Source organism: Lemur catta, chromosome 6 (assembly GCF_020740605.2).
Source record: "Lemur catta isolate mLemCat1 chromosome 6, mLemCat1.pri, whole genome shotgun sequence".
Lineage (NCBI taxonomy): Eukaryota > Metazoa > Chordata > Mammalia > Primates > Lemuridae > Lemur > Lemur catta.
The window spans coordinates 93,112,507-93,131,007 of NC_059133.1; the positions used below are offsets into that span (position 1 = coordinate 93,112,507).

The following is an 18,501-nucleotide window of genomic DNA, read 5'->3' on the forward strand; positions in this document are numbered from 1 at the left end:
CAACCAACAAACTCCAGTGTATCCCCATGCCCACCCCCAGCTCAATATGCACCTCCCCGCCCGTCTCTGAGCATGTCTGTGCCTTAATGGGTGTGATCATTTCTCCAGGACTCTTTCTCTGCCTGTCTGCTGCCCCTGCTCTATTTATCCTCTAGGAGCCTCTCCACCCGCTAAGCCTCTGATGGTACACTTTGCCATCACTGTACACTGGACACTGAAGTTTCCATGGCAACACTTCAGACTTTAATAAATTTTGCTAAGGATGGTGGAAGGTGAGCAGGGCATCTGGTCACTTGGGTAGGAGACAGCAGGGCCTCCAGAGCCCCAGATCCAGCGCCCATCTCCCTGGAGTCTGGAGACAGCTGTCCCGGGCTCAGAGCCAGAATGAGGTGTTACTCACCCAGGCCCCCTCCTGGGAGTCCAGCAGGCCCACTTGGGCTCAGAGGGTGAGCTGAGGGAATATGGGGTTGCCGGGGCCCCAGGATCCTCCCCAAGCCCTTGCACTCCCCTCACCCCCAGTCAGGGAGCAGCGTCTCCCTGTACTTAGCCCCAAAGGAAGTCCAATGGCTCTATCAGGGGACCCAAGGGACAGTCGTCGTGATGAGAGGCCCAGTGGCCTGGGCCGGCGAGGAGAGGGCCCTGGTGAGGCAGTCGGAGAAGGCAGAGGTGTCTCGTCAATGAAGGTGGTGATCTCCTCTCGGAAGAAGCCAGGACCCCGTGGGGGTCCCTCACCTGACCCCAGAATCCCACTCTCTAGGAATTGGCGAAGGCTGGCCAGTCCCCCACCTTCAGCCTCCTCCTCATCCTCCTCATCCTCCAGCCTGTGTCTCTGTCCCAGGTACTCAGGAGGGCCCCCAAGAGCCCGGCTCTGGGCTGGGAGGACCCGGATATCATCAGAGGATGACCACTTGTGCAGGAAGGAGCTTGGTGAACGAGGGGTAGAGAAGATGTTGGTCTCATCATGGGACAGACGGCGGGACAGAGGGACCTGGGAAGAGGAGCAGGTAACACCTGGAGGTGCTGTAGGGACAAAGGAGGCGGAGGCAGAACCAACAGTGGGACTCTGCAAGAGGGCTCCACCCTCTCAACCTTCTTCTGAACACTTGTTCCGAGAGCAGACCCAGTCCTGAGAGGTCTAGAGGGGAGCCTCTCAAACCGTGCCTTTCTTTCACCAACCCTCATGCTGCCTTGCAGGCCAGGGCTAGGGAGGACACTCTAGAGAAGTGGTAAGGGGCACCAAGGGTAGGAGATGTATCCCCCAGTCCCATACCTGTAAGTAGTGGACTCTTTCAAGAGGGGGAAAGAGCATGTGCCTTCCAGGCAGCAGCTTCACCTGGGTGGGGTCCCGGCCCCCTGGGCCTGTGGCCCCATTAGCATCAAAGCGAACTTTGCACACTCGGCCATCTGCATAGTCATCACAGCCCCCATCTAGAAAAGAAAAGGGGCAGAGTGGTTACAGGTAGGGAATGCCTGCCCCCCCTACCCCTTTTATAAGGTCCCAGAGACCACTTTGGTTCCCATTAACCTGTAAGCTCCACGAGGACAGCGAGAGTGGCTAGCATTTGCTGTTTAGTGCTGAATCCCTAGTGCTTCACACATATAAACATATTTATTGAAACAATTACCTGCCCTCCCCCAAGAACTGTCCCTATAGCTGGGTGTCTCTCTCAGGAAGCCCAGCTTTCCCTTAGTGCCACAGCCTTCCTTACGGTTGTGTTAGGACTCTGGACTGTTTCTCAGGCACTCTGCCTGGTGGGGGCCAGCGCTGGGCAGTGTGGGCTTCTGGAGGGGAGCCCAGGCCCAGAGGAGGCAGCCGGGAGTGGGCTGCAGGGTGCCTGCACAGAAGGGGAGCGGGGTGGTGCCGGCTCTGCCCGGCAGGGGGCACTCCAGGGCAGCCATCCTCTCAGAGAAAGCGCGGTGGAAAGGGTAGAAAAGGGAATAATGTCCAGGAAAGCAAAACCCAGTTCCTCCTCTGACCGTCATCGCCATCCTCCTCAGACATGATGGCCACGCACTGTTCCCACACTGTGCGCACGTCGGCACGGTAGCGCTCGCAGGACCAGATGAAGGAGGGTAGCAGCAGGGTCTGTGCCATGGAGCACCACAGCACAGCCAGCACCATCCAGGGGGGCGCCGAGTCCGACTTGAGGGAGAAGAAGCTCACCACCTGGCGGAGGATGGAACAGGCCGGGTCAGGGTCCAGATATCCTAGTGCAGTTGGTGGGCCAGGAGTCAGGAAGGAGCGCCTGATCCCTGTGACTGGGACAGAGGCAAAGTGGGAGGTGGAGGCAGGGTGAGCAGAGGGAAGGGGTTGACGCAGAAGAAAGTCAGGAGAGTGCTGGGGACAAAGCCATGGGGTCAGGAGAAAGAGGAACAGAGGTGGAGCAGGAAACTTGAAAACAGAGAAACGCAGGAATAGGGACTAGATGGGGCGAGCCCTGTGGGGTTTCTACCCAAGAGTGCTCAGAGACCACGCAGTCTCCAGAGGGAATGAGGGCATGGAGAAGGGAGCTCAGCAGCTGGGTGACAGGTCTAGGGGGAGACTCGGAGGAGCTGCAGGATGGATGAGGGTGTTGGAGGACCGGTAGTGGAACTGGAGGGCAATGGTGGAGCTGGGGGAGATGGGATAGTGGGACTAGAGGATGGGTGACAGAGATGGGGGCTCACAAATGGAGTGGGGGACGGGTAGAGGAGAGGAAGACGGATGATGGAACTGGAGGAGAGATGACGGAGCTGTATGGCTGATGGAGCTGGAGGTCAGGTGATGATGCTGGGGCCTGGATATTGGGAACAATAGGTGGGGGGACCCTGATCTCACCAAGATAGGCACCCCTGTGAGCGAGTCATAGAGAAAGACGATGGCGCTGACCAAGTTGGTGACCTGCAGGGACGTCTTGGCAGACTCGGAGCCATCCAGTGAGGACCGCCGCTTCCCACGGGCATCCTCCACCACAATGGCTGGCACCTCAAAAGCTGTCCGGGTACCCAAGCCCCCTGGCCCACTCCCCTTGGTCCCCCCAGCTCCCCCCGCTCTCCGAGCCTGCCGAGCCCTCCTGGGCCTGGCCCACAGCGTCTGGTAGAAGGTGATGGCCACACAGACCAGCCCCATGACGATGCCCCCAAGTAGCAAGAGGCTGAAGCAGACGCCAAAGCCGAGGCCGATCTTGGAGACTATGAACTGGCAGCCACGGGCGTAGTAGCGCTCGCCGTTGTTGTGCCAGCCAATGGAGGGCAGCGTGGACAGGATGAAGCTGACCATCCAGATGCCCATGACAGCATGCAGCGCCTGCTTCTTGGCATTGCTGAGGCGGTAGTTGACAGGCCAGCGCACCATCCACATGCGGTGGTAGGAGAGCGAGGCAACCGTGAAGCAGGTGGCCAGGGCCAGTGTGTAGTAGGTGGACACAAACACCTTGCAGATGCTCTCGTTCCAGTCATAGTCGGAGGAAGCCTGCCGCCGCAGCTGAACCACAGCGAAGGTGGTGAGGGGCACGGCTGCCATGAGGATGTGCGTGCCCGCCAGGAAGCAGAGGAGCAGCTCCAGCGGCTTGTGCTTCTGCTGCTTGGCCGATATGCTGAGGATGATCCAGGCATTGGCCAGCAGCGCCAGGAGCCCGCAGGCCAGCCAGGACAATGCGCTGGAGCGCAAGGAGGCTTCCTCCGCCCCCACCCCACCCCGAGCCATCCTATCCTCAGCCCCCCACCCCCTTGAATTCTTGGGGGCGGGGGCTAGGTCTCACCCAGGAGCCCCACTCACACACACCCCCATGGTGCCCACAGTCCTTGCCCTGCAGAGAGGCAGGCTGCCCCCAGGCCTACGCTGCTGCTCAGCATTGCATGACTGGCCCCAGTGAGGGCAGATGTGGAGGGTCAGCAGAGGCAGTCCTCAGCCTTCATGGTGGGTGGGGCCTTCCTAAGTACCCCTGCAATGGATGGCAGAGGCAAGCTGGCTGCTTTCCCAACTATGAGGCTGGCTGGGGGGCTCTGGTCCCCATGCTGGGACTTCTGGGTCTCTTTTTCCTCTGGTTCTTGACCAGTCAGGAATCTTCTGGATGCCCCAGGGATTTGGAGGTGGGGCTCAGCCCTCTGGACCAGCTGCAAGGGAAAGATGAGATGTGGGAGGCGGAGGCCAAAGGTCGGGCCTAGGCTGGTCTCCAAATGGCTTCTTGTGCCCCCTTCTCTTGGAACTATAGAAATGACTGATTATTAGGGGCCACGGGGTCATTCAGAACTTTCCTCTGCCTTAAATCAGATCCCCAAACACCCCGCACAGATAAGAAAGAGCTCCCGCTCTTCCAGACCTCCAGGAAAGAAGCTATTCTTACCTCCCTGTCTCCTTTAGCCCTTTCTCCTCCCTCTGGAACTCCCAGGTTCCTCCTTAGAATGTCCCCTGCTCAGTACTGCTCCACCCTATCTTCCTGTCCCTAGATGTCTCTTCAGAGCTGCTGATGCCAGACTCATGACTTGTTTCTTCGTGAGGGTCACAGTAAACTGGAATATGGTGTTACAGCCCCCGCCCCACCTGCCAGGGTCCTGGTTCCAGTGGTGTTGGAGCTCAGCCCTGTTCCCCCAAGGCTGCCCAGATCTGGGAAAATGGGAGAAAGGAGGCTGGGACCGAAGGGAGGGGGGGCCAGGGAATCTGAAGGCGGGGAAACCGCTGACATCAGAAACATCCAGAAATGGAAAGAGGGGGAACTAGGGAGAAGGAGGAGAGTTTGAGCAGAAGAGAAAGAGGGGGCAAAGTGGTAGTATCTGAAAATAGAAGGAAAAGCTCAGAACCCCCTGGAGAGGCTTTGGAGGGAGGAGGGGTTGGAGGAGGTAGGGAGCAGGGAATAGGGAGGCCAGGAGAAAAGCCAAATGCTCACTAAGGGGCTGATTCCCACTGGGAGACCTTGATTCTCTCCTCCCCTTGCCCAGAGCCTCAGTTTCCCTCTGATGGAAGGAAGGATAGTCCTCATTTTAGTGATGCTGAGCTCCAGTGAGCCCTGGGGAGGGGGTTAAGAGGAAATCTGTGAAACCTTGAACAGAGCGGAGGCTGCAAGGAGGGGCGTAATGGCTTTAGGATAAATTGGGCAAAGATGAGGCACCGCAGGGAGAGGGGCTATTTCCCCGTGGAAGAACCTCAGACCCTTGCCTTCCCCAAGAGGTCCTAGTCCACCCCCACTTTTGTCTTCCCTCCAGAGCCCAGTGCACCTTAGTTGCCATGGCAATGGCCAGTCTGCGGGAGGTGGAGGGAATTGGTCAGGAGCACCCCCCACTACCCTCCCCTGCAGGCTTGGACCCCTCCGCACCCACCCAGGCCCAGAGGGTGGGCTGAGGAAGAAAGAGATGGGGAGTCAGAGAGAGGGAGGGAGGCAGGAAGGATGTGAAGGACAGAGAGAAGGAGGTGAAGGACAGAGAGGGATCAGAGGAACGTGGGAGGGGGACCTGGGGGGGCTCCGTGGCCTACTGGGTCCGTCGCCCTTCGGGGCGAAGGTGTAAGGTCAGGCGGCTCCTCCCTCCCGTCCCCCACCAGGGGGTTCGCCAGGGCAGAAACAGCAGGTGGCAGGGGAGGAGGGGCGGCCGGAGGGGAGAGGAGGCAGCTGGGGGGAAGAGGGGAGGCCCCGCGAGGACGGGGCAGGGGTCGTCTTACCTCTGGCTGTGCCCGGCACTGCCGTGGAGACCGCGCTCCGGACGCCGCTGTCTCGGGCTCGCCCGCCCTCCTCCCTGCTTCTCCCTCCGGGCCTCCCTCCGCCCCCGCAGCCCCGGCCTCGGGCTCCGCCCGGCTCACTCGGTCTCTGCCCGCTCGGCCCGCCCCTCTCTCCCGGGCTCGTCCCGCCTGCCAGCCGGGGTTGGGGGACTGAGGGACAGCTTTGCGGGGTGGGGGGACGAGTGTAGGGCGGGGAACTGGACGGTGGTGACTTGGAGGAGGAGGGGCAAGAAAGGCGCCGAGAGGGAGGGGGCGAGGAGGCTGGCGGGGACGGGCTTCATTGGCGAAATGGCTCGTGTCCTGCCCCCACCCCATCCCGGTTTTCAACACGAACACAAGCTCCAGGAGGCAGCTGGTGGTGTTTGGTACTGAGGAGCTAGCTGTTCGGGGAGGAGGAAGCGTGTGTCACTGTGTGTATGTGTGTGAGGGCTGTGCCTTGGGTGTAGCTCTGAGGGCCACTGCTGGCGGCGTGCTGGAGGTGAGGGGGCTTGCGATGCCGGCCGGGGCTGCTAGCGGAGTTGGGATGGGTGTGCAGGGATCTAAAAGGATGTGGGTGCATGCACCAGGGCGCACACACACAGACTGCTCCCTCTTCCTGGAACACAAACACACTTATGTTGGGGATACACACAATTTGCACACACATTACGCAGTTTCTCATAGCCCTCCCCACGGCACACATACACACCAGAGAGCCCACACCTCTCCTGCAGTCTCCCCTTCCCGGTATGTCACACAGTGTAATTACACAGTCTTAGCCTCACACTCACGGGGCCCACACAGAGCCCTTTGGGGTGTCCAGGTGGGCACTCAGCCTCCAGGGGTTTTCCCTCCCCAGAGAAACTTCATCTCCTTCCTGGGACAGGCCTCCCGACCCCTCCTTTGGATCTGACCCCAGACCCCAAAGACCAGAAGATTCTGGTTTCCAGAGAAGGCTCCACACCTCTCTCTCTTTCTCACACTCACACTCACACACAGACACACAAATAAAGAGCATCTTCTTTATACTAAGTTTATTGTATCTTTCTTTCAGCTCAGGGAAGCAGGGGTGGGGAGTGGGCAGAATTGCAAAGTGAGCAATAGGGAGGCCCTTGCACCATTGGGTGGTCTTTCTGGAAGAGGCAAGCTGGGAAGAGGGAGAAAGGAAATGGGAAAAGGGGTTGGGACTGAGGGAGGTGGTGAAGAAGGGAAGGGAGAGAGAGGCAGAGGAGGCTGGAGGGTGCTGAGAGAAACATAAAGAGAGGAGGAAGAAGACAACTTGTATCCCTGACTGCCCTGTGGCCCTAGTGGTTTGGAGGAGGGTACAGGCCGGGGCACTGAGTCCCAGGTATCACAGGGGTCCCTCAGAGGTTCAGTCTTAGGCTAGCTCCCCACCTCCTCCAGCAAAGTCACTTCCAGAAAGTTCTGAACAGGGTGAGTGGCTGGTCACTGGGCATTCTCTCCCGCAGGGCCTCTGCTCTCAGCCTGTGCTCTGATTAGGAGAACGGAGAGCTTTGTACTCTGGTAACAGGATTCTGCCACCAGCAGGTGATGAGAGAGTGGTTTTAGGCAGGCAGGCCTTCTTCCATGCGTGAGTTCTCTGATACAGGCCCTCCCTGCGGGTGGGGCGCTCCTGTGAAGCCGAAGGTGCATACTGGGTCCTGTGATGAGCCACAGCTCCCTTTCTGGCCTGTGGCCTGCAGGTGATAATCTCGGTTCTGTCATTGCCAGCCTTGTAGGATTTTTGTAAGGTTTGAATAGACAGAGGATAGGAAACGGGTTTATATACTGAGATGTGCTGCTTGGGTGATAAGGAATTGTGTCTGTGACAAGTGTGTGGCTGTGTGCATGAGGTGTGGCTGGGAGGCCCCTTTGTGCAAGGTCAGGACGTGAGGCTGTGGCCCTGCCAAGTCAGGCTGCGGAGCAGGCAGCATGGGGCAGTGGGGGCTGGCAGTCAGGAGGAGCCTTTGGAACTGCATCCTTCCTTGACCAGCTGTGTGATCTTGGGCAAGTTCCTGCCCTCTTTGCTCACAGTGTCCTCTCCTGTAAAATGACAGTCCTGTGCTCCATGCTTCCAGACACCCAGCCTCGCCCTCCGTCCCAGGTGGGGCTGGCCCCGTGCACTCCCCTGGGATCCGAGTGGGCAGTGGGGGACAGGGTCAAAGAGAAATAATCAGAGAAGGGCTAGGGCTTGGAGGAAAAGGAAATGGGAAAGGAATCGTATGATAAAGGCTCTGGAGCAAGATTCAGCCAGTGGCGTTGGGGCCTCACCCAGGGGTTGGTAACAGAAGAGGAGAAACAATGGTGAATTGTAGAGGGGGAGCCAGAGGCCAGAGGCCTGGGATCTGCTACATTCATCTGGTCCACAGGCCCTGAGCCCGACAGGAAACGTGGGGCAGACAGCTGGGGAGGCTGCAAGTGGGCAGTCCCTCTGTCCTCGGACCTCAAATGAGGTTACGTGTCTTCTGGAACCGGCTGGAGGAACAAAATATAAGGGGAGCAAGTCCACCCACTGCAACCCCTGTGTGTTCCAGGACCTCTGTGGCTTTTCTCTGCCAGTGCAGTGCCAGCCTCTGGGCCACAGCTGCAGTGCCCTCCAAGAGACCTCTACCTGCTGCCCCTTCCCCTCCGCCCTCTTCCTTCTGCCTCCTTCCTTGCTCCTTGCCATCCCCTTCCACCCCTCTCCTCTGCACCTGCCCCTTTAGCCCCATCCCCTCACCTCCATCCCTCTTCCCTCCCCCTCCCTCCTTCCTCTCCCCCCTCTCGTCAACTCTTTCCCCTTCTCCTCCTCCCCTTTCCTCTCCTCCGTCCCCCCTCCTTCCCCTTCCCTGTCTCCCCTCTTCTACCCCCTCCACCCAGATCCTTACTGGGGACACTGGCAGGTCTTCTTCTCACTGAGGAGTCTCCTGATCTGAGACTTCCGCTGTGCCTGGCGCTGTCCAGGGACAAGGAGGGGAGTCATGAGGGTCCCAGGCCTCCAGGGGAGGTGCCCCTTGGAGGAGGGAGTGGGGGCAGCTGGGAGAGGAGAAGCAGTTACTGTGGCTGAGGCCATCTGTCCTGGAATGAACTCTCTGCTCCTTCCTGTCTCTCCCTCCGTGTGGGGTCTAGATAGGGCAGCAGGGCACTTGGGGTGGGCGGAGGGAGCTGGACCAGAAGCAGCCCCACATACAGGATACCCCAGCACGGGACTCAGGTGCTTGAGGGCCCTGGGGACTGGGTGGTGGGGTCTGGCCAGGCTCACTCACCCTTCGGTGCCTGACACAGTAGAAGATGCCCAGCCCGATGGAAAGCAGGCCTGCAGAGCCACCCAGCACAATCGGGAGCATTGGCTGCACCTGGGGGAACCGTGCGGGCAAAACTGCAAGAGAGAGAGGGGTGCTTGGCACGCTGCCCTCCACTGGGGGCACAGTGCCCACTGCAGTGGTCTGATCCCAGGGCTGGGAGGGGGGCACGGTTCACGGGGCTCTCAAAGGCCAGCCAGGGCTTGAGCAGAACAGAGCTGGGGAAGGGATTTTGTGTTTTTGAGACTCCAGGGCACTCTGGAGAGCTAGAAGCAGCCGTCCACATTCCAGACCCTGGGCCCCGTGTGAGTGCGTGTGTGCGTGCGTGTGTGTGTGTGTGTGTGTGTGTGTGTGTGTGTGTGTGTGTGACTGGGTTCAGAGGGGAGCCAGGGAGGGGGCCCTTGGTCAGCTGGGCCCTGTTCCTTGGCTGTAGACCTTAGGGAGTTGGGAACTTGCAGGACTGCAAACGGGATAGAGCCCAGAACCATGCCCCATCTCACCTTTTCACCTTGTGTCTCCGTGCCACCATGCCCATAGCCCCTCCATCTCAGAGGAGTTGGGAGGCTGGGACCCTGGGTGGTTTCTGCCAGCCACAGGAAGGTCCCAGAGGGAGGAGGCAGAGGCTTGGGGTCAGGCCACGGAACCTGGATCCTTACCCTCCTGCTTGGATTCCAGCAGGACCTGGTCCGCGTCACTCAGTAGACACTGCCACAGCCCTTCCTCAGGGTCCAGCACCCACACGGCCTTCTCCTGCTTTGAGACCTTTGCCTCCTTGTTCTCCTGCTTCAAGCTCAGAACCAGCTCAGGAGAGGTGGGGCCCAGCACCTCACAGGTCAAATTGTTCTGGAACTGAGTCACTGCAGGGGAACGAGAGGCTGAGACTGGGAGCCTGGGACTCCGGGTCCCCAGCAGCCTCAAGCTCTCAATCAAAACGATACTCTAGGCCTGGCGGTGGCTCACACCTGTAATCCTAGCACTTTGGGAGGCCGAGGCGGGAGGATCAATGATAACAGGAGTTCGACACCAGCCTGAGCAAGAGCAAGACCCTGTCTCTACAAAAAATAGAAAAATGAGCCAGGCATGGTGGTGTGGACCTGTATTCCCAGGTACTCATGAGGCTGAGGCAGGAGAATGGCTTGAGCCCAGGAGTTTGAGGCCTCATTGAGCTATGATGACACCACTGCACTCTAGCCTGGGTGACAGAGTGAGACCCGGTCTCGAGAAAACAAAAAACCCACAAAATAATACTCCACATGGACGGCCTTATTTTAGCCTGTCAGGGCATGCTTTCATGCAATCATAAGAGAGAAAACAGCTTTTGGGGTCTAGTGGTCTTAGATTTGACTCCCAGCTCTACTGCTTACTAGCTGTGTGTCCCTGGGCAAATTCCCTTAATGAACTGTGCCCTGGACAATAATTAAATGCATGAACACATGTAAAGTGTTTGGGGCCTGGCGTGTGCTAAGCATCAGGTGTTAGCCATTATTATTTGTGGAGTTGTTATGATGATAAGGAGATAAGGAAGCATAGAACTCAGCAGAGTTTGACATTGTCATCATTACTAGCAAGCAAAGAGCAGATTTTGTTATCCTTAGTAGACAGGTGAGAAAGCAGGCCCACGGTGGGTAGGGGCTGCGCCAGGATCACAGATTGTTGGGCACAGGCAGAACTAGAACCCTGGTTCTTAGCCCAGGTGCTCTGGGGAGTCTCAGTGGAGCAGCCCTAGGCGGGCTTATGGATGAGTCAGTTCAAAACCAGCACCAAACCCAGACAGCCTCTGATCACTTCAATCCCGCAGCCAGGGCCTCAGCATCCTCCCAGCGGCCTGGTCTCTCCACCTCCTCCCCCTGCCCTCCCCTCCTCAGCCTAGCCCCTCACCTCTCATCACCACGAGCTTCACTTCCTGGTGCAGCTGTCCCTTGGCAAGAACCAGGGTCAGGTTTCCAGAACCAGCATACCGGGGCAGGGCCTGGAGCAGGGTGATCCGGAGCGGGAGTGTCTCACGCAGCTGGAGCTTGGGGTCCTGGGTCACCCCTTGCATAGTCACCTTCTTGTTCTTCAAGGAAAAGGTGATCCAGGACTTGGGGGAGGAAGCCCTCTCCGCCTGCCACCTCAGCTCGCCATCCAGGTCTTCCTCTTCGAAGGTGAGTGGGAAGGAGAACTCTGCCTGCTCCCCCTCTTTCTTATAGATGGTGCTTGGGGCCTCCTGGAACGCTGGAGGTGGGGAGAGAGAGACCCTGGGTGAGAAGGAGTTAAGAAGATGAGGGTGTACAGGGAGCATAGGCTTGTGGCAGAGACAGCAAAGAGATGGAAAGGGGACCAGGTAAGTCCAAACTTAGTCCTAGCTTGTCACTTCAGGTACTTGAACTCACTCCTACTTCTCCAATCTTCTCTCCATCTCTCCACCAAGCATATTCCTGGGCAGCCCACTTCCCTCCTCCAGAAACCTTCACAGAACAGCCCAGCCACAGGGCAGGGGGCGTTGGGGGACCTCCCCCTCCTCAAGATCCCCGGAACGCCCACTTGGCCTCCGCTCCTTAGAAGCAGCATTTCTCACCTTTCACAAAATAGGAGCCAACACTTCAACAGGGCTTTCTGTGCACCAGGGACGGTGCTAAGTGTGTTACACACGTCAGTTCACACCTACAGGGTAGGTACTATTGCAGTTAGCATGATCCTCATCTTACAGATGCAGAAACCAAGCACAGAGAGGTTCAGTAACTTGCCCAAGGCCACATGGTTGTGGCAGAGCCAGGATTTCATAGTCCATGCACTAAACTAGCACGTAGGCACCTAGAGGACAGGATCTGGGTGGGACCTTGGTCTCCCCACAGTGCCTCGCTCAGGGCTATAGAGGTACAGTGTAGAATTTCCTCAGATCTGGCGTGCTGGTGTTAGTGTCCCTGAGTAAGTGGATTTGCCAACTTGGTGGGGTGGGGAGCTGAGACAGCAAAGAAAATAGACACCCTTGCCACTCCTCCTCGGGGGCCTCCCCCAGGGGTCTCCGGGGCCTCACACATCCCTCCTTACCCTCGCCAAGCCTGCCTATGGCCACATCCACCATGCTGAGAATGAGGGGGCCCAGTGTATCCCTCGGGACAGACCTCAGCTCTCAGGGCTCCGGATCCAGCCTCCTGGTCCCCCAGCACCAGACCGGGAGGAGGGCAGTGAGAGAGAGGAGGGGCTGTCAGCCCTGAGGCAGGGAGGAGGCTGCAGGGGGAGGGCCCCTCTTACCCAGCACTGAGATGTGTATTTTGAATGCCAGTGTCTGCCGGTCCTGGGAGACAGTGCATGTCCACGTGCCGCTGTCCTGGAGCCCCAGCTGGGACACTGAGAGGACACTGGCCCCATTTATGTTTTTATTCCTTGGACTCTTGCATTGCATTGAGGGGCTACTGCCATGGGGGCTCTCCAAGGTCAGGGTCAGGCTCTGTCCATGCAGCACTTGGGTGCCCGAGTTGGCAGTCACTGTGGAGGGAACAGGCCACCTGTGTCACACACACACCATCCCCACAGAGAAGGGAAAAGGACAGGAAACCAAGAGTGCCTCTGCATTATCCCCTGAACCAACCTTGCCTTTCCGGCCAGCTCCCAGCTGCCTACCCCAGCCAAGGCAGGGCCACCCTCTCTCCTCCTCCTCCGCTCTGTCCTTTTCCTCCTCTCCACCCTTCCCTAGGGCCTCTTCCTCCTTCCTCTGGTTCCTTCCCTTTTCTTTCCCTCTCTCCGGGCCTTTTCCTCCCTCCTCTGCCTGACCCAAGGCCCAAGGAGGGTTTGAGGGAACTCTTGGCCAGTCAGTCCCTCTCTGGGCTGGCGAGGTGTGGCCAGCTCAGGCTGGTTTGGGTGTGGGGTGGGAGGAGGGACAGGAATCGGGCATGCTCATTCTGGCAGGCCCCACTCACGTCCGAACACCAGCAGTTCCACCTCCTTCTTGTCCTCCACTTCACAGATGTAAGTCCCTGAGTCTTTCATCTCGAGATTCTTGATGATCAGGGGAAAGGATCCTTGGTCCCACAGGTTTTTTTTTGATTCAACGCGATTTTTCATCATGGAAGGACCTGGGAATAGAAGCCATAAGGGGGAGGTCGAGCTACCTGGGAGGTGAGGCGCCCCTGGCAGGAGCATGTGTGCAACTCTTCTGACCTGAGCTGCTAATTTCCTGCAGAATCTGCCCCTTGTTCTCATCAGAGCGCCCCAGGCTGGCGAGGAGATCCCGCCATAGCCATGTACCTGTCTGGGACAGTATCTCTCTAATCCGAAATAAAATAATATCCTTATTTGGAGAGTGCCAGCTCCTACATGCCGAACACTTTACGTGCATCATCTCAAGTAATCTCCACAGTGATTCCAAGAAATGGGTACTGTTTTGCTTATTTTACAGATAAGGAAACTGAGACTCGGGGGACATTAAGTAAGTAACTGCCCAAACTCTGACACGTTGTTGGTAGGAGTAGAAACCAGGACAACTTCTTTGGGGGGCAATTTGCAGTATCTATCAGAATTACAAATGCACATACAAAGCTAAATGTCCACCAGAAAGGATAGGTTAAATAAATTACAGTTCACTCATTCAGCAGAACGCCATGAAGCCATAAGCATAAGAAAGCTCTTTATATACTGATATAGAACGGTATCTACAAAACATCACTAACTGAAGAAAGCAAGAGATTAAACTGTCTACTATTTGTTTAAAAAGGGAGAGAAAAACTGTATGCCTTCTATATTACAAAAATGTTTCTGGAAGTAAACATAAGAGAATGATAACCGTGGCTGCCTCTGGGGAGAGGAAGTGAATACACAGGAAGCAGGTGCAGGAGGAAGACTTTTCACCGTGTGCCTTTTCTGCCTGTTGAATTTTGACTCCACTGAGTGGTGGAGCTGGGGTTAAATCCTAGGCCGGTTGGGTACACTAGGTAATGCTACCTCTGGCAAGTTCCTCTGGCATGGATATGTGGCCTACTCTGCTCTCTTCCTTTAGTATCTAACAACCATCACCACAAGGAAGTTCTTCTCTTCAGAGAGCCACTTTCTGGGTGCAGTGGCAGCTCCAGAATCCCTGTGGAGGAGGCGCTAGGGGCTGAGTTCACAAACACAGAGGCTTTTTTTTTTTTACTTAGAATGTATATTTGGAGGGATGGGGCAAAGGTGGCTGAGATTAAAGCCCCAGCCCCAGCACAGGCGCTGCCTACTCCTCCCTGAGCACTCCCAGGCCTCTCTGGGCGTCGTGCTGGTGCAGGAGACTGGATGCCACGCCAGGCACACTCTCCCTTCTCTCCTCTTCCCCACTGCAGGCTCCCCCTGTCCAGCCTCGAAGCCCTGGGCACACCTGCTCCCAGTTTCCCCGCTCCCCACCCTGGACGCACCCAGTCCTCCCCTTTCATTTGTCCCTTAAGTAGTTCCTACCCTGCTTGCTCTTTCCGCTGGATCTCCGCACTGGTTTAGCGCCCCAGTTGTTTCTGAAATCCCGCTGCATTCCTTTCACAATTCCTTTACCAAACTTCTTGGAAGAGTAGCCTACTCTGGCTTTGCCTCCTTTTCCACCTCCTCTGATTCTCTCCTCCGCGTCTAAGCACCATTCTTTTTTCTTCACCTTGGACTTCTGTTCTGACATCTAGAGGTAGGTGTTGCCCCAGTCTGTGTCTGGGTCTCTCCCCGTTTCCGCAGCCATTCTAAACCCTCTGCATCCCTGTCAGTCTGCGGCCTCCCTCAGTTCTGCCCAGCTCCCAGTGGCCCAGAGCACAAGGCTATTGGCACAGCCTGCCAGCACCCCACACACAACTGGTTCAAAACGAATGCATCAGCCCCTCCTGAAATGACTCTGCCTCCTTGCTTCTCTTTTTCTCTTAAGAAGAAAACCACGGGCCACTTGTCTGTGCTGTCTCATCCTTTGGAATAGGGACGGCAAGACTGTGAAAGATCTAACCACGTGGGTGAGTCTGGGACAAATTCAGGGTGACTAGAATTGAACGAAGCCTTAAAAGAAATTACAGGCTATGGACGAGAGGAGAGGAAGGCAGCAAGGGCCTTCCAGGAAGGGGAGAAAGCGCCAGGCGGAGAGCACAAGCAAGCTGCGGATCGCAGGCTGCAGGGTTCTGGCTGGGCAGCTGTGAGCAGTGGTGCTGAGAGGGCAAGTGGCTGGCAGAAGCTTCTCGGGTTAGTCCGGTGGGCTAGGGAGTGGTGTGCAAAGCACTGCTTTGCAGAAGTCAGCGCTGCAGCAGCAGGAAGAGAAATCCAAGCAGGAGACGCTGGTAGGATCACCAGGAAGCTTACTGTAATCCCAGTGGGAGGAATGTGGGCCTCGGCCTGTGAAGGTGGCATTCCCATGGGAACAGAGAAGAGGACGAAACCAAACACTTTGAAAGAAAGGAATGGGCACAGTTGGTGACTGATGGGAAACCAGGGACTGAAGCAGAGAAAAAAATCTGACTCTGTGGTTGAGAAATTGGGGCTACGAGGAGAGAGATACCATTGCTAGAGTCAGGAGTTGGGAAGGGGAGCTGTTCCAGAGGAAGAGCAGAGCCTTAGAAACAGAACAAAAGCATCCACACAAAAGACTTAAGAATTTTTAGAAAGTAGCACATTGTTTTAATCTCTCAGGTGATCAACGACATGCAAATTAAAACAATGATATATTTTTCAACTATAATATTAGCAAAAAGAAAGTTTTAAATAATGCTACTCCGTGCTGGCAAGGTGTGCTCATGAGAGAGGCACACAGTGACATTACCTAGAGTTGGCACAGACAGGCAGAATCTTTGTGGGAGCAATCTTGCAGTATGTACCAACTATTTCTAAAAGGTCATATCCTTAATTTCATTTCTAGAACTTTATCCTTAAAACAATAATTAAAAAATGCATACCAATATTGACATACAAAAATAACAGTGTTGTTAATAGGGCACAATGTTAGAAATGGATAATGGCTATTAGAGGACATTAATTTGATGAAATATTAGATTGGCACCAAAAATGATATTTACAAATAATATTTAATGAAATGGAAAATACTAGTAATATATACTTTAAAAGTTGTTTTAAGATAATCTTTACTTTTTAGGTTAGTCATTGGAACTACAAAAATTACACAGACTCAACACTTTCCTCTTCCCTTGCTCACCCTTCTAATACTGCTGTACATACATATATATATATGTGTATATATGTATATTTTTTAATTTAGAGAAACGGTGTTGCTCAGTCACCCAGGCTGGAGTGCAGTGGTGTGATCATAGCTCACTGCAATCTCCAACTCCTGGACTCAAGTGATCCTCCCACCTCAGCCTCCCAAGTAGCTGGGGCTACAGCCATGCACCACCACGCCTGGCTAATTTTTCTTATTTTTTGTAGAGATGGGGTCTCACTATGTTGCTCAGGCTGGTCTCAAACTCCTGGCCTCAAGCGATCCACCCACCTCAGCCTCCCAAAGTGCTGGGCTTACAGGCACGGGCCGCTGCACCCAGCTACTATAAAAGGTTTGATGTGTCTCCCTCAATGCTTTTTCTTTGCTCATGCAAACATGTACTTACACACATTGAATTTTTAAATTTAAATGGGGTTATGTTACATATATAGCATTCTCTTTTAAAAAATCCTTAACATCATTCTAAGCATATATATGTGGAGCTTCTTCATTCTTTTTGTTTAGTTGGTTGGCTTTGAAATTATGAAAACTGATCTTTTTTGGGGGTGTTTTTTTTTTTTTTAAGAGACAAGGTCTTGCTACGTTGCCCAAGCTGGTCTCGAACTCCTGGGCTGAAGCAATCCTCCCACCTCAGCCTCAGAGTAGCTGGGACTACAGGCATGCACCTGGTTTTTTAAGTTAAACTTTTTATTTTGATATAATTTGAGATTCATATGTAATTGTAAAAAATAATACAGAGAGCTCCTGTGCACCCTTTACCCAGTATGTCCCAGTGGTAACATCTTGCAAAATTATAGCACAATATCACAACCAGGATACTGACATTAACACAGTCAGGATACAAAACATTTCTAACACCGTAAGTATTAATATATTGCCCTTTTATGGCCATACTCTCTTCCCTCTTGGACCCTCTCCCCTTAACTCCTGGAAAATTTGTCATTTCAGGAATGTTACATAAATGGATTAATACAGTATATTACCTTTTGAGATTGCTTTTTTTCACTCAGCACAATTCTCTGGAGATTCATCCAGGTTGTTGTGTGTGCTTTATTTTTATTTTTTATTTATTTTTCACAGTAAGGAAGGCTTTATTCAGGACCACTGTAGGTATAGGGACCGCTGCAACAAGGGCTTGCAATGAGATTGAGTACAACTCAGCATACAACATGAGCAAGTAGGAATTTATAGCCAAGGAGCAGGGTGGGGGTCAGTGGAAGGAAAATCAATAAAAGGAAACATCAGGGGTGAGGAGGATTCTGGTTAAACCAACCTAAGGGGATTCTTGCTGAAGACAGGCAGGGTGACCAGACACCACCCGGGGGATGTGGTGGAGGATGAGGAACCTGACCAGATATCAAGGATGGTCAGATACAGAGGATGGGGGTTCTTACTAAACTGACTTAGCAGGGTTCTTTGCTAAAACTGGATTTTACAAGGAAGTACACAGATGCGCCTAGCAGAAGATCCAGAAGGCTGAGTAAGGTTTGGCCAAGCACAGACTTTTGTTCAGGTGCTTAACTCCAAAGCAAAAATAGTGCGAGAGGTGATTTTGCAGAGTCACAGCCCATGCAAGAGCCTGGCAGTAAGGGAGCCTGGTGAGAGCAGAGGGAACAGCAGTGGCTCAGATCTGCTAAAGGGAGCGCTGGGGAGGAACAGGTGTCTGGATTAGTCATCACATGACAATTTGGCTTCAGCCATGCTTAGGTTCAAACCTGGCTCTCCCATCCACTGCGTGGCCTCGGACAAATGACTCCACCTCTCTGAACATCCACTTCCTCTCGTGTTAGTTCCTTTTTCAGAGGGTTATAAAAAGCCTTGGCAAGCCACGCCCATCACCCAGCCTGGTCCCACTGAGCCCTCAAGTGGTACTAGCAAGGTTAGGGTTAGTTATGACTATTGGGAATTTATTGATTGAAACCACTATAACATTAATGTCATTGAGGCAGCAAATTGTGAGGATTAAAAATGTGAGCTTGGCCAGGCACGGTGGCTCACGCCTGTAATCCTAGCGCTCTGGAAGCCCGAGGTGGGAGGATTGCTTGAGTTCAGGAGTTCGAGATCAGCCTGAGCAAGAGACCCCATCTCTACTAAAAATAGGAAAAAATTAGCTGGGCGTGGTGACGCATGCCTGTAGTCCCAGCTACTCATGAGGCTGAGGCAGGAGGATCATTTGAGCCCAGGAGTTTGAGGTTGCAGTGAACTATGATAATGCCACTGCACACTTACACTCTAGCCTGGCGACAGAGTGAGACTCTGTCTCAAAAAAAAAAAAAAAAAAAATTGTGAGCCACAGGCCAGACATGGTGGCTTATGCCTGTAATCATAGCACTTTGAGAGGCCTAGATGGGAGGATTGCTTAAGGCCAGGAGTTCAAGACCAGCCTGAACAAGAAGGAGACCCTGTCTCTGTAA

General features: G+C 54.7%; 2 protein-coding genes across 5 annotated transcripts in view; both read right to left on the minus strand.

Annotated features, from left to right (window-relative positions):
• Nucleotides 1-220: 220 nt before the first annotated feature.
• GPR162 (G protein-coupled receptor 162) lies at nt 221-5,849 on the minus strand. 3 transcript variants are annotated; one of them, XM_045554459.1, is made up of 5 exons: nt 5,633-5,849; nt 3,332-4,095; nt 1,978-2,167; nt 1,271-1,428; nt 221-988 (listed from the first exon to the last, which is right to left on the minus strand). In XM_045554459.1, the coding sequence occupies exons 2-5, from the start codon at nt 3,683-3,685 to the stop codon at nt 440-442; spliced, it is 1,251 nt and encodes a 416-aa protein (XP_045410415.1). In that variant the 5' UTR covers nt 3,686-4,095; nt 5,633-5,849; the 3' UTR covers nt 221-439. The 3 variants fall into 3 exon arrangements, with proteins under 3 accessions (XP_045410415.1, XP_045410414.1, XP_045410413.1); XM_045554458.1 differs by having other exon boundaries at nt 2,870-4,095; XM_045554457.1 differs by having other exon boundaries at nt 2,819-4,095.
• An 836-nt stretch (nt 5,850-6,685) lies between these two features.
• Nucleotides 6,686-18,501, minus strand: part of CD4 (CD4 molecule) — a 30,398-nt gene continuing 18,582 nt past the window's right edge. The window contains exons 4-10 of one of the 2 annotated variants that reach the window (XM_045554464.1): nt 12,849-13,004; nt 12,184-12,417; nt 10,828-11,163; nt 9,606-9,806; nt 8,914-9,026; nt 8,536-8,603; nt 6,686-8,143 (exon numbers count right to left, since the gene is read on the minus strand). In XM_045554464.1, coding sequence (XP_045410420.1) covers nt 8,113-8,143; nt 8,536-8,603; nt 8,914-9,026; nt 9,606-9,806; nt 10,828-11,163; nt 12,184-12,417; nt 12,849-13,004 — 1,139 coding nt within the window. In that variant the 3' untranslated portion in view covers nt 6,686-8,112. Of the gene's footprint in view, nt 8,144-8,535; nt 9,027-9,605; nt 9,807-10,827; nt 11,164-12,183; nt 12,418-12,848; nt 13,005-18,501 lie in introns of both variants that reach the window. The other variant, XR_006735874.1, reaches the window with a different exon arrangement.

Bases quoted from the DNA above. Each gene is read 5' to 3' on its own strand.
- GPR162 (XM_045554457.1), bottom strand. From the start codon at position 3,685: ATGGCTCGGGGTGGGGTGGGGGCGGAGGAAGCCTCCTTGCGCTCCAGC. The intron at 2,168-2,818 runs GTGAGATCAGGG...ATCCTCCGCCAG, and splicing joins TCACAGGGGTGCCTATCTTG to GTGGTGAGCTTCTTCTCCCT. The intron at 1,429-1,977 runs GTCAGAGGAGGA...TTTCTTTTCTAG, and splicing joins TGAGGAGGATGGCGATGACG to ATGGGGGCTGTGATGACTAT.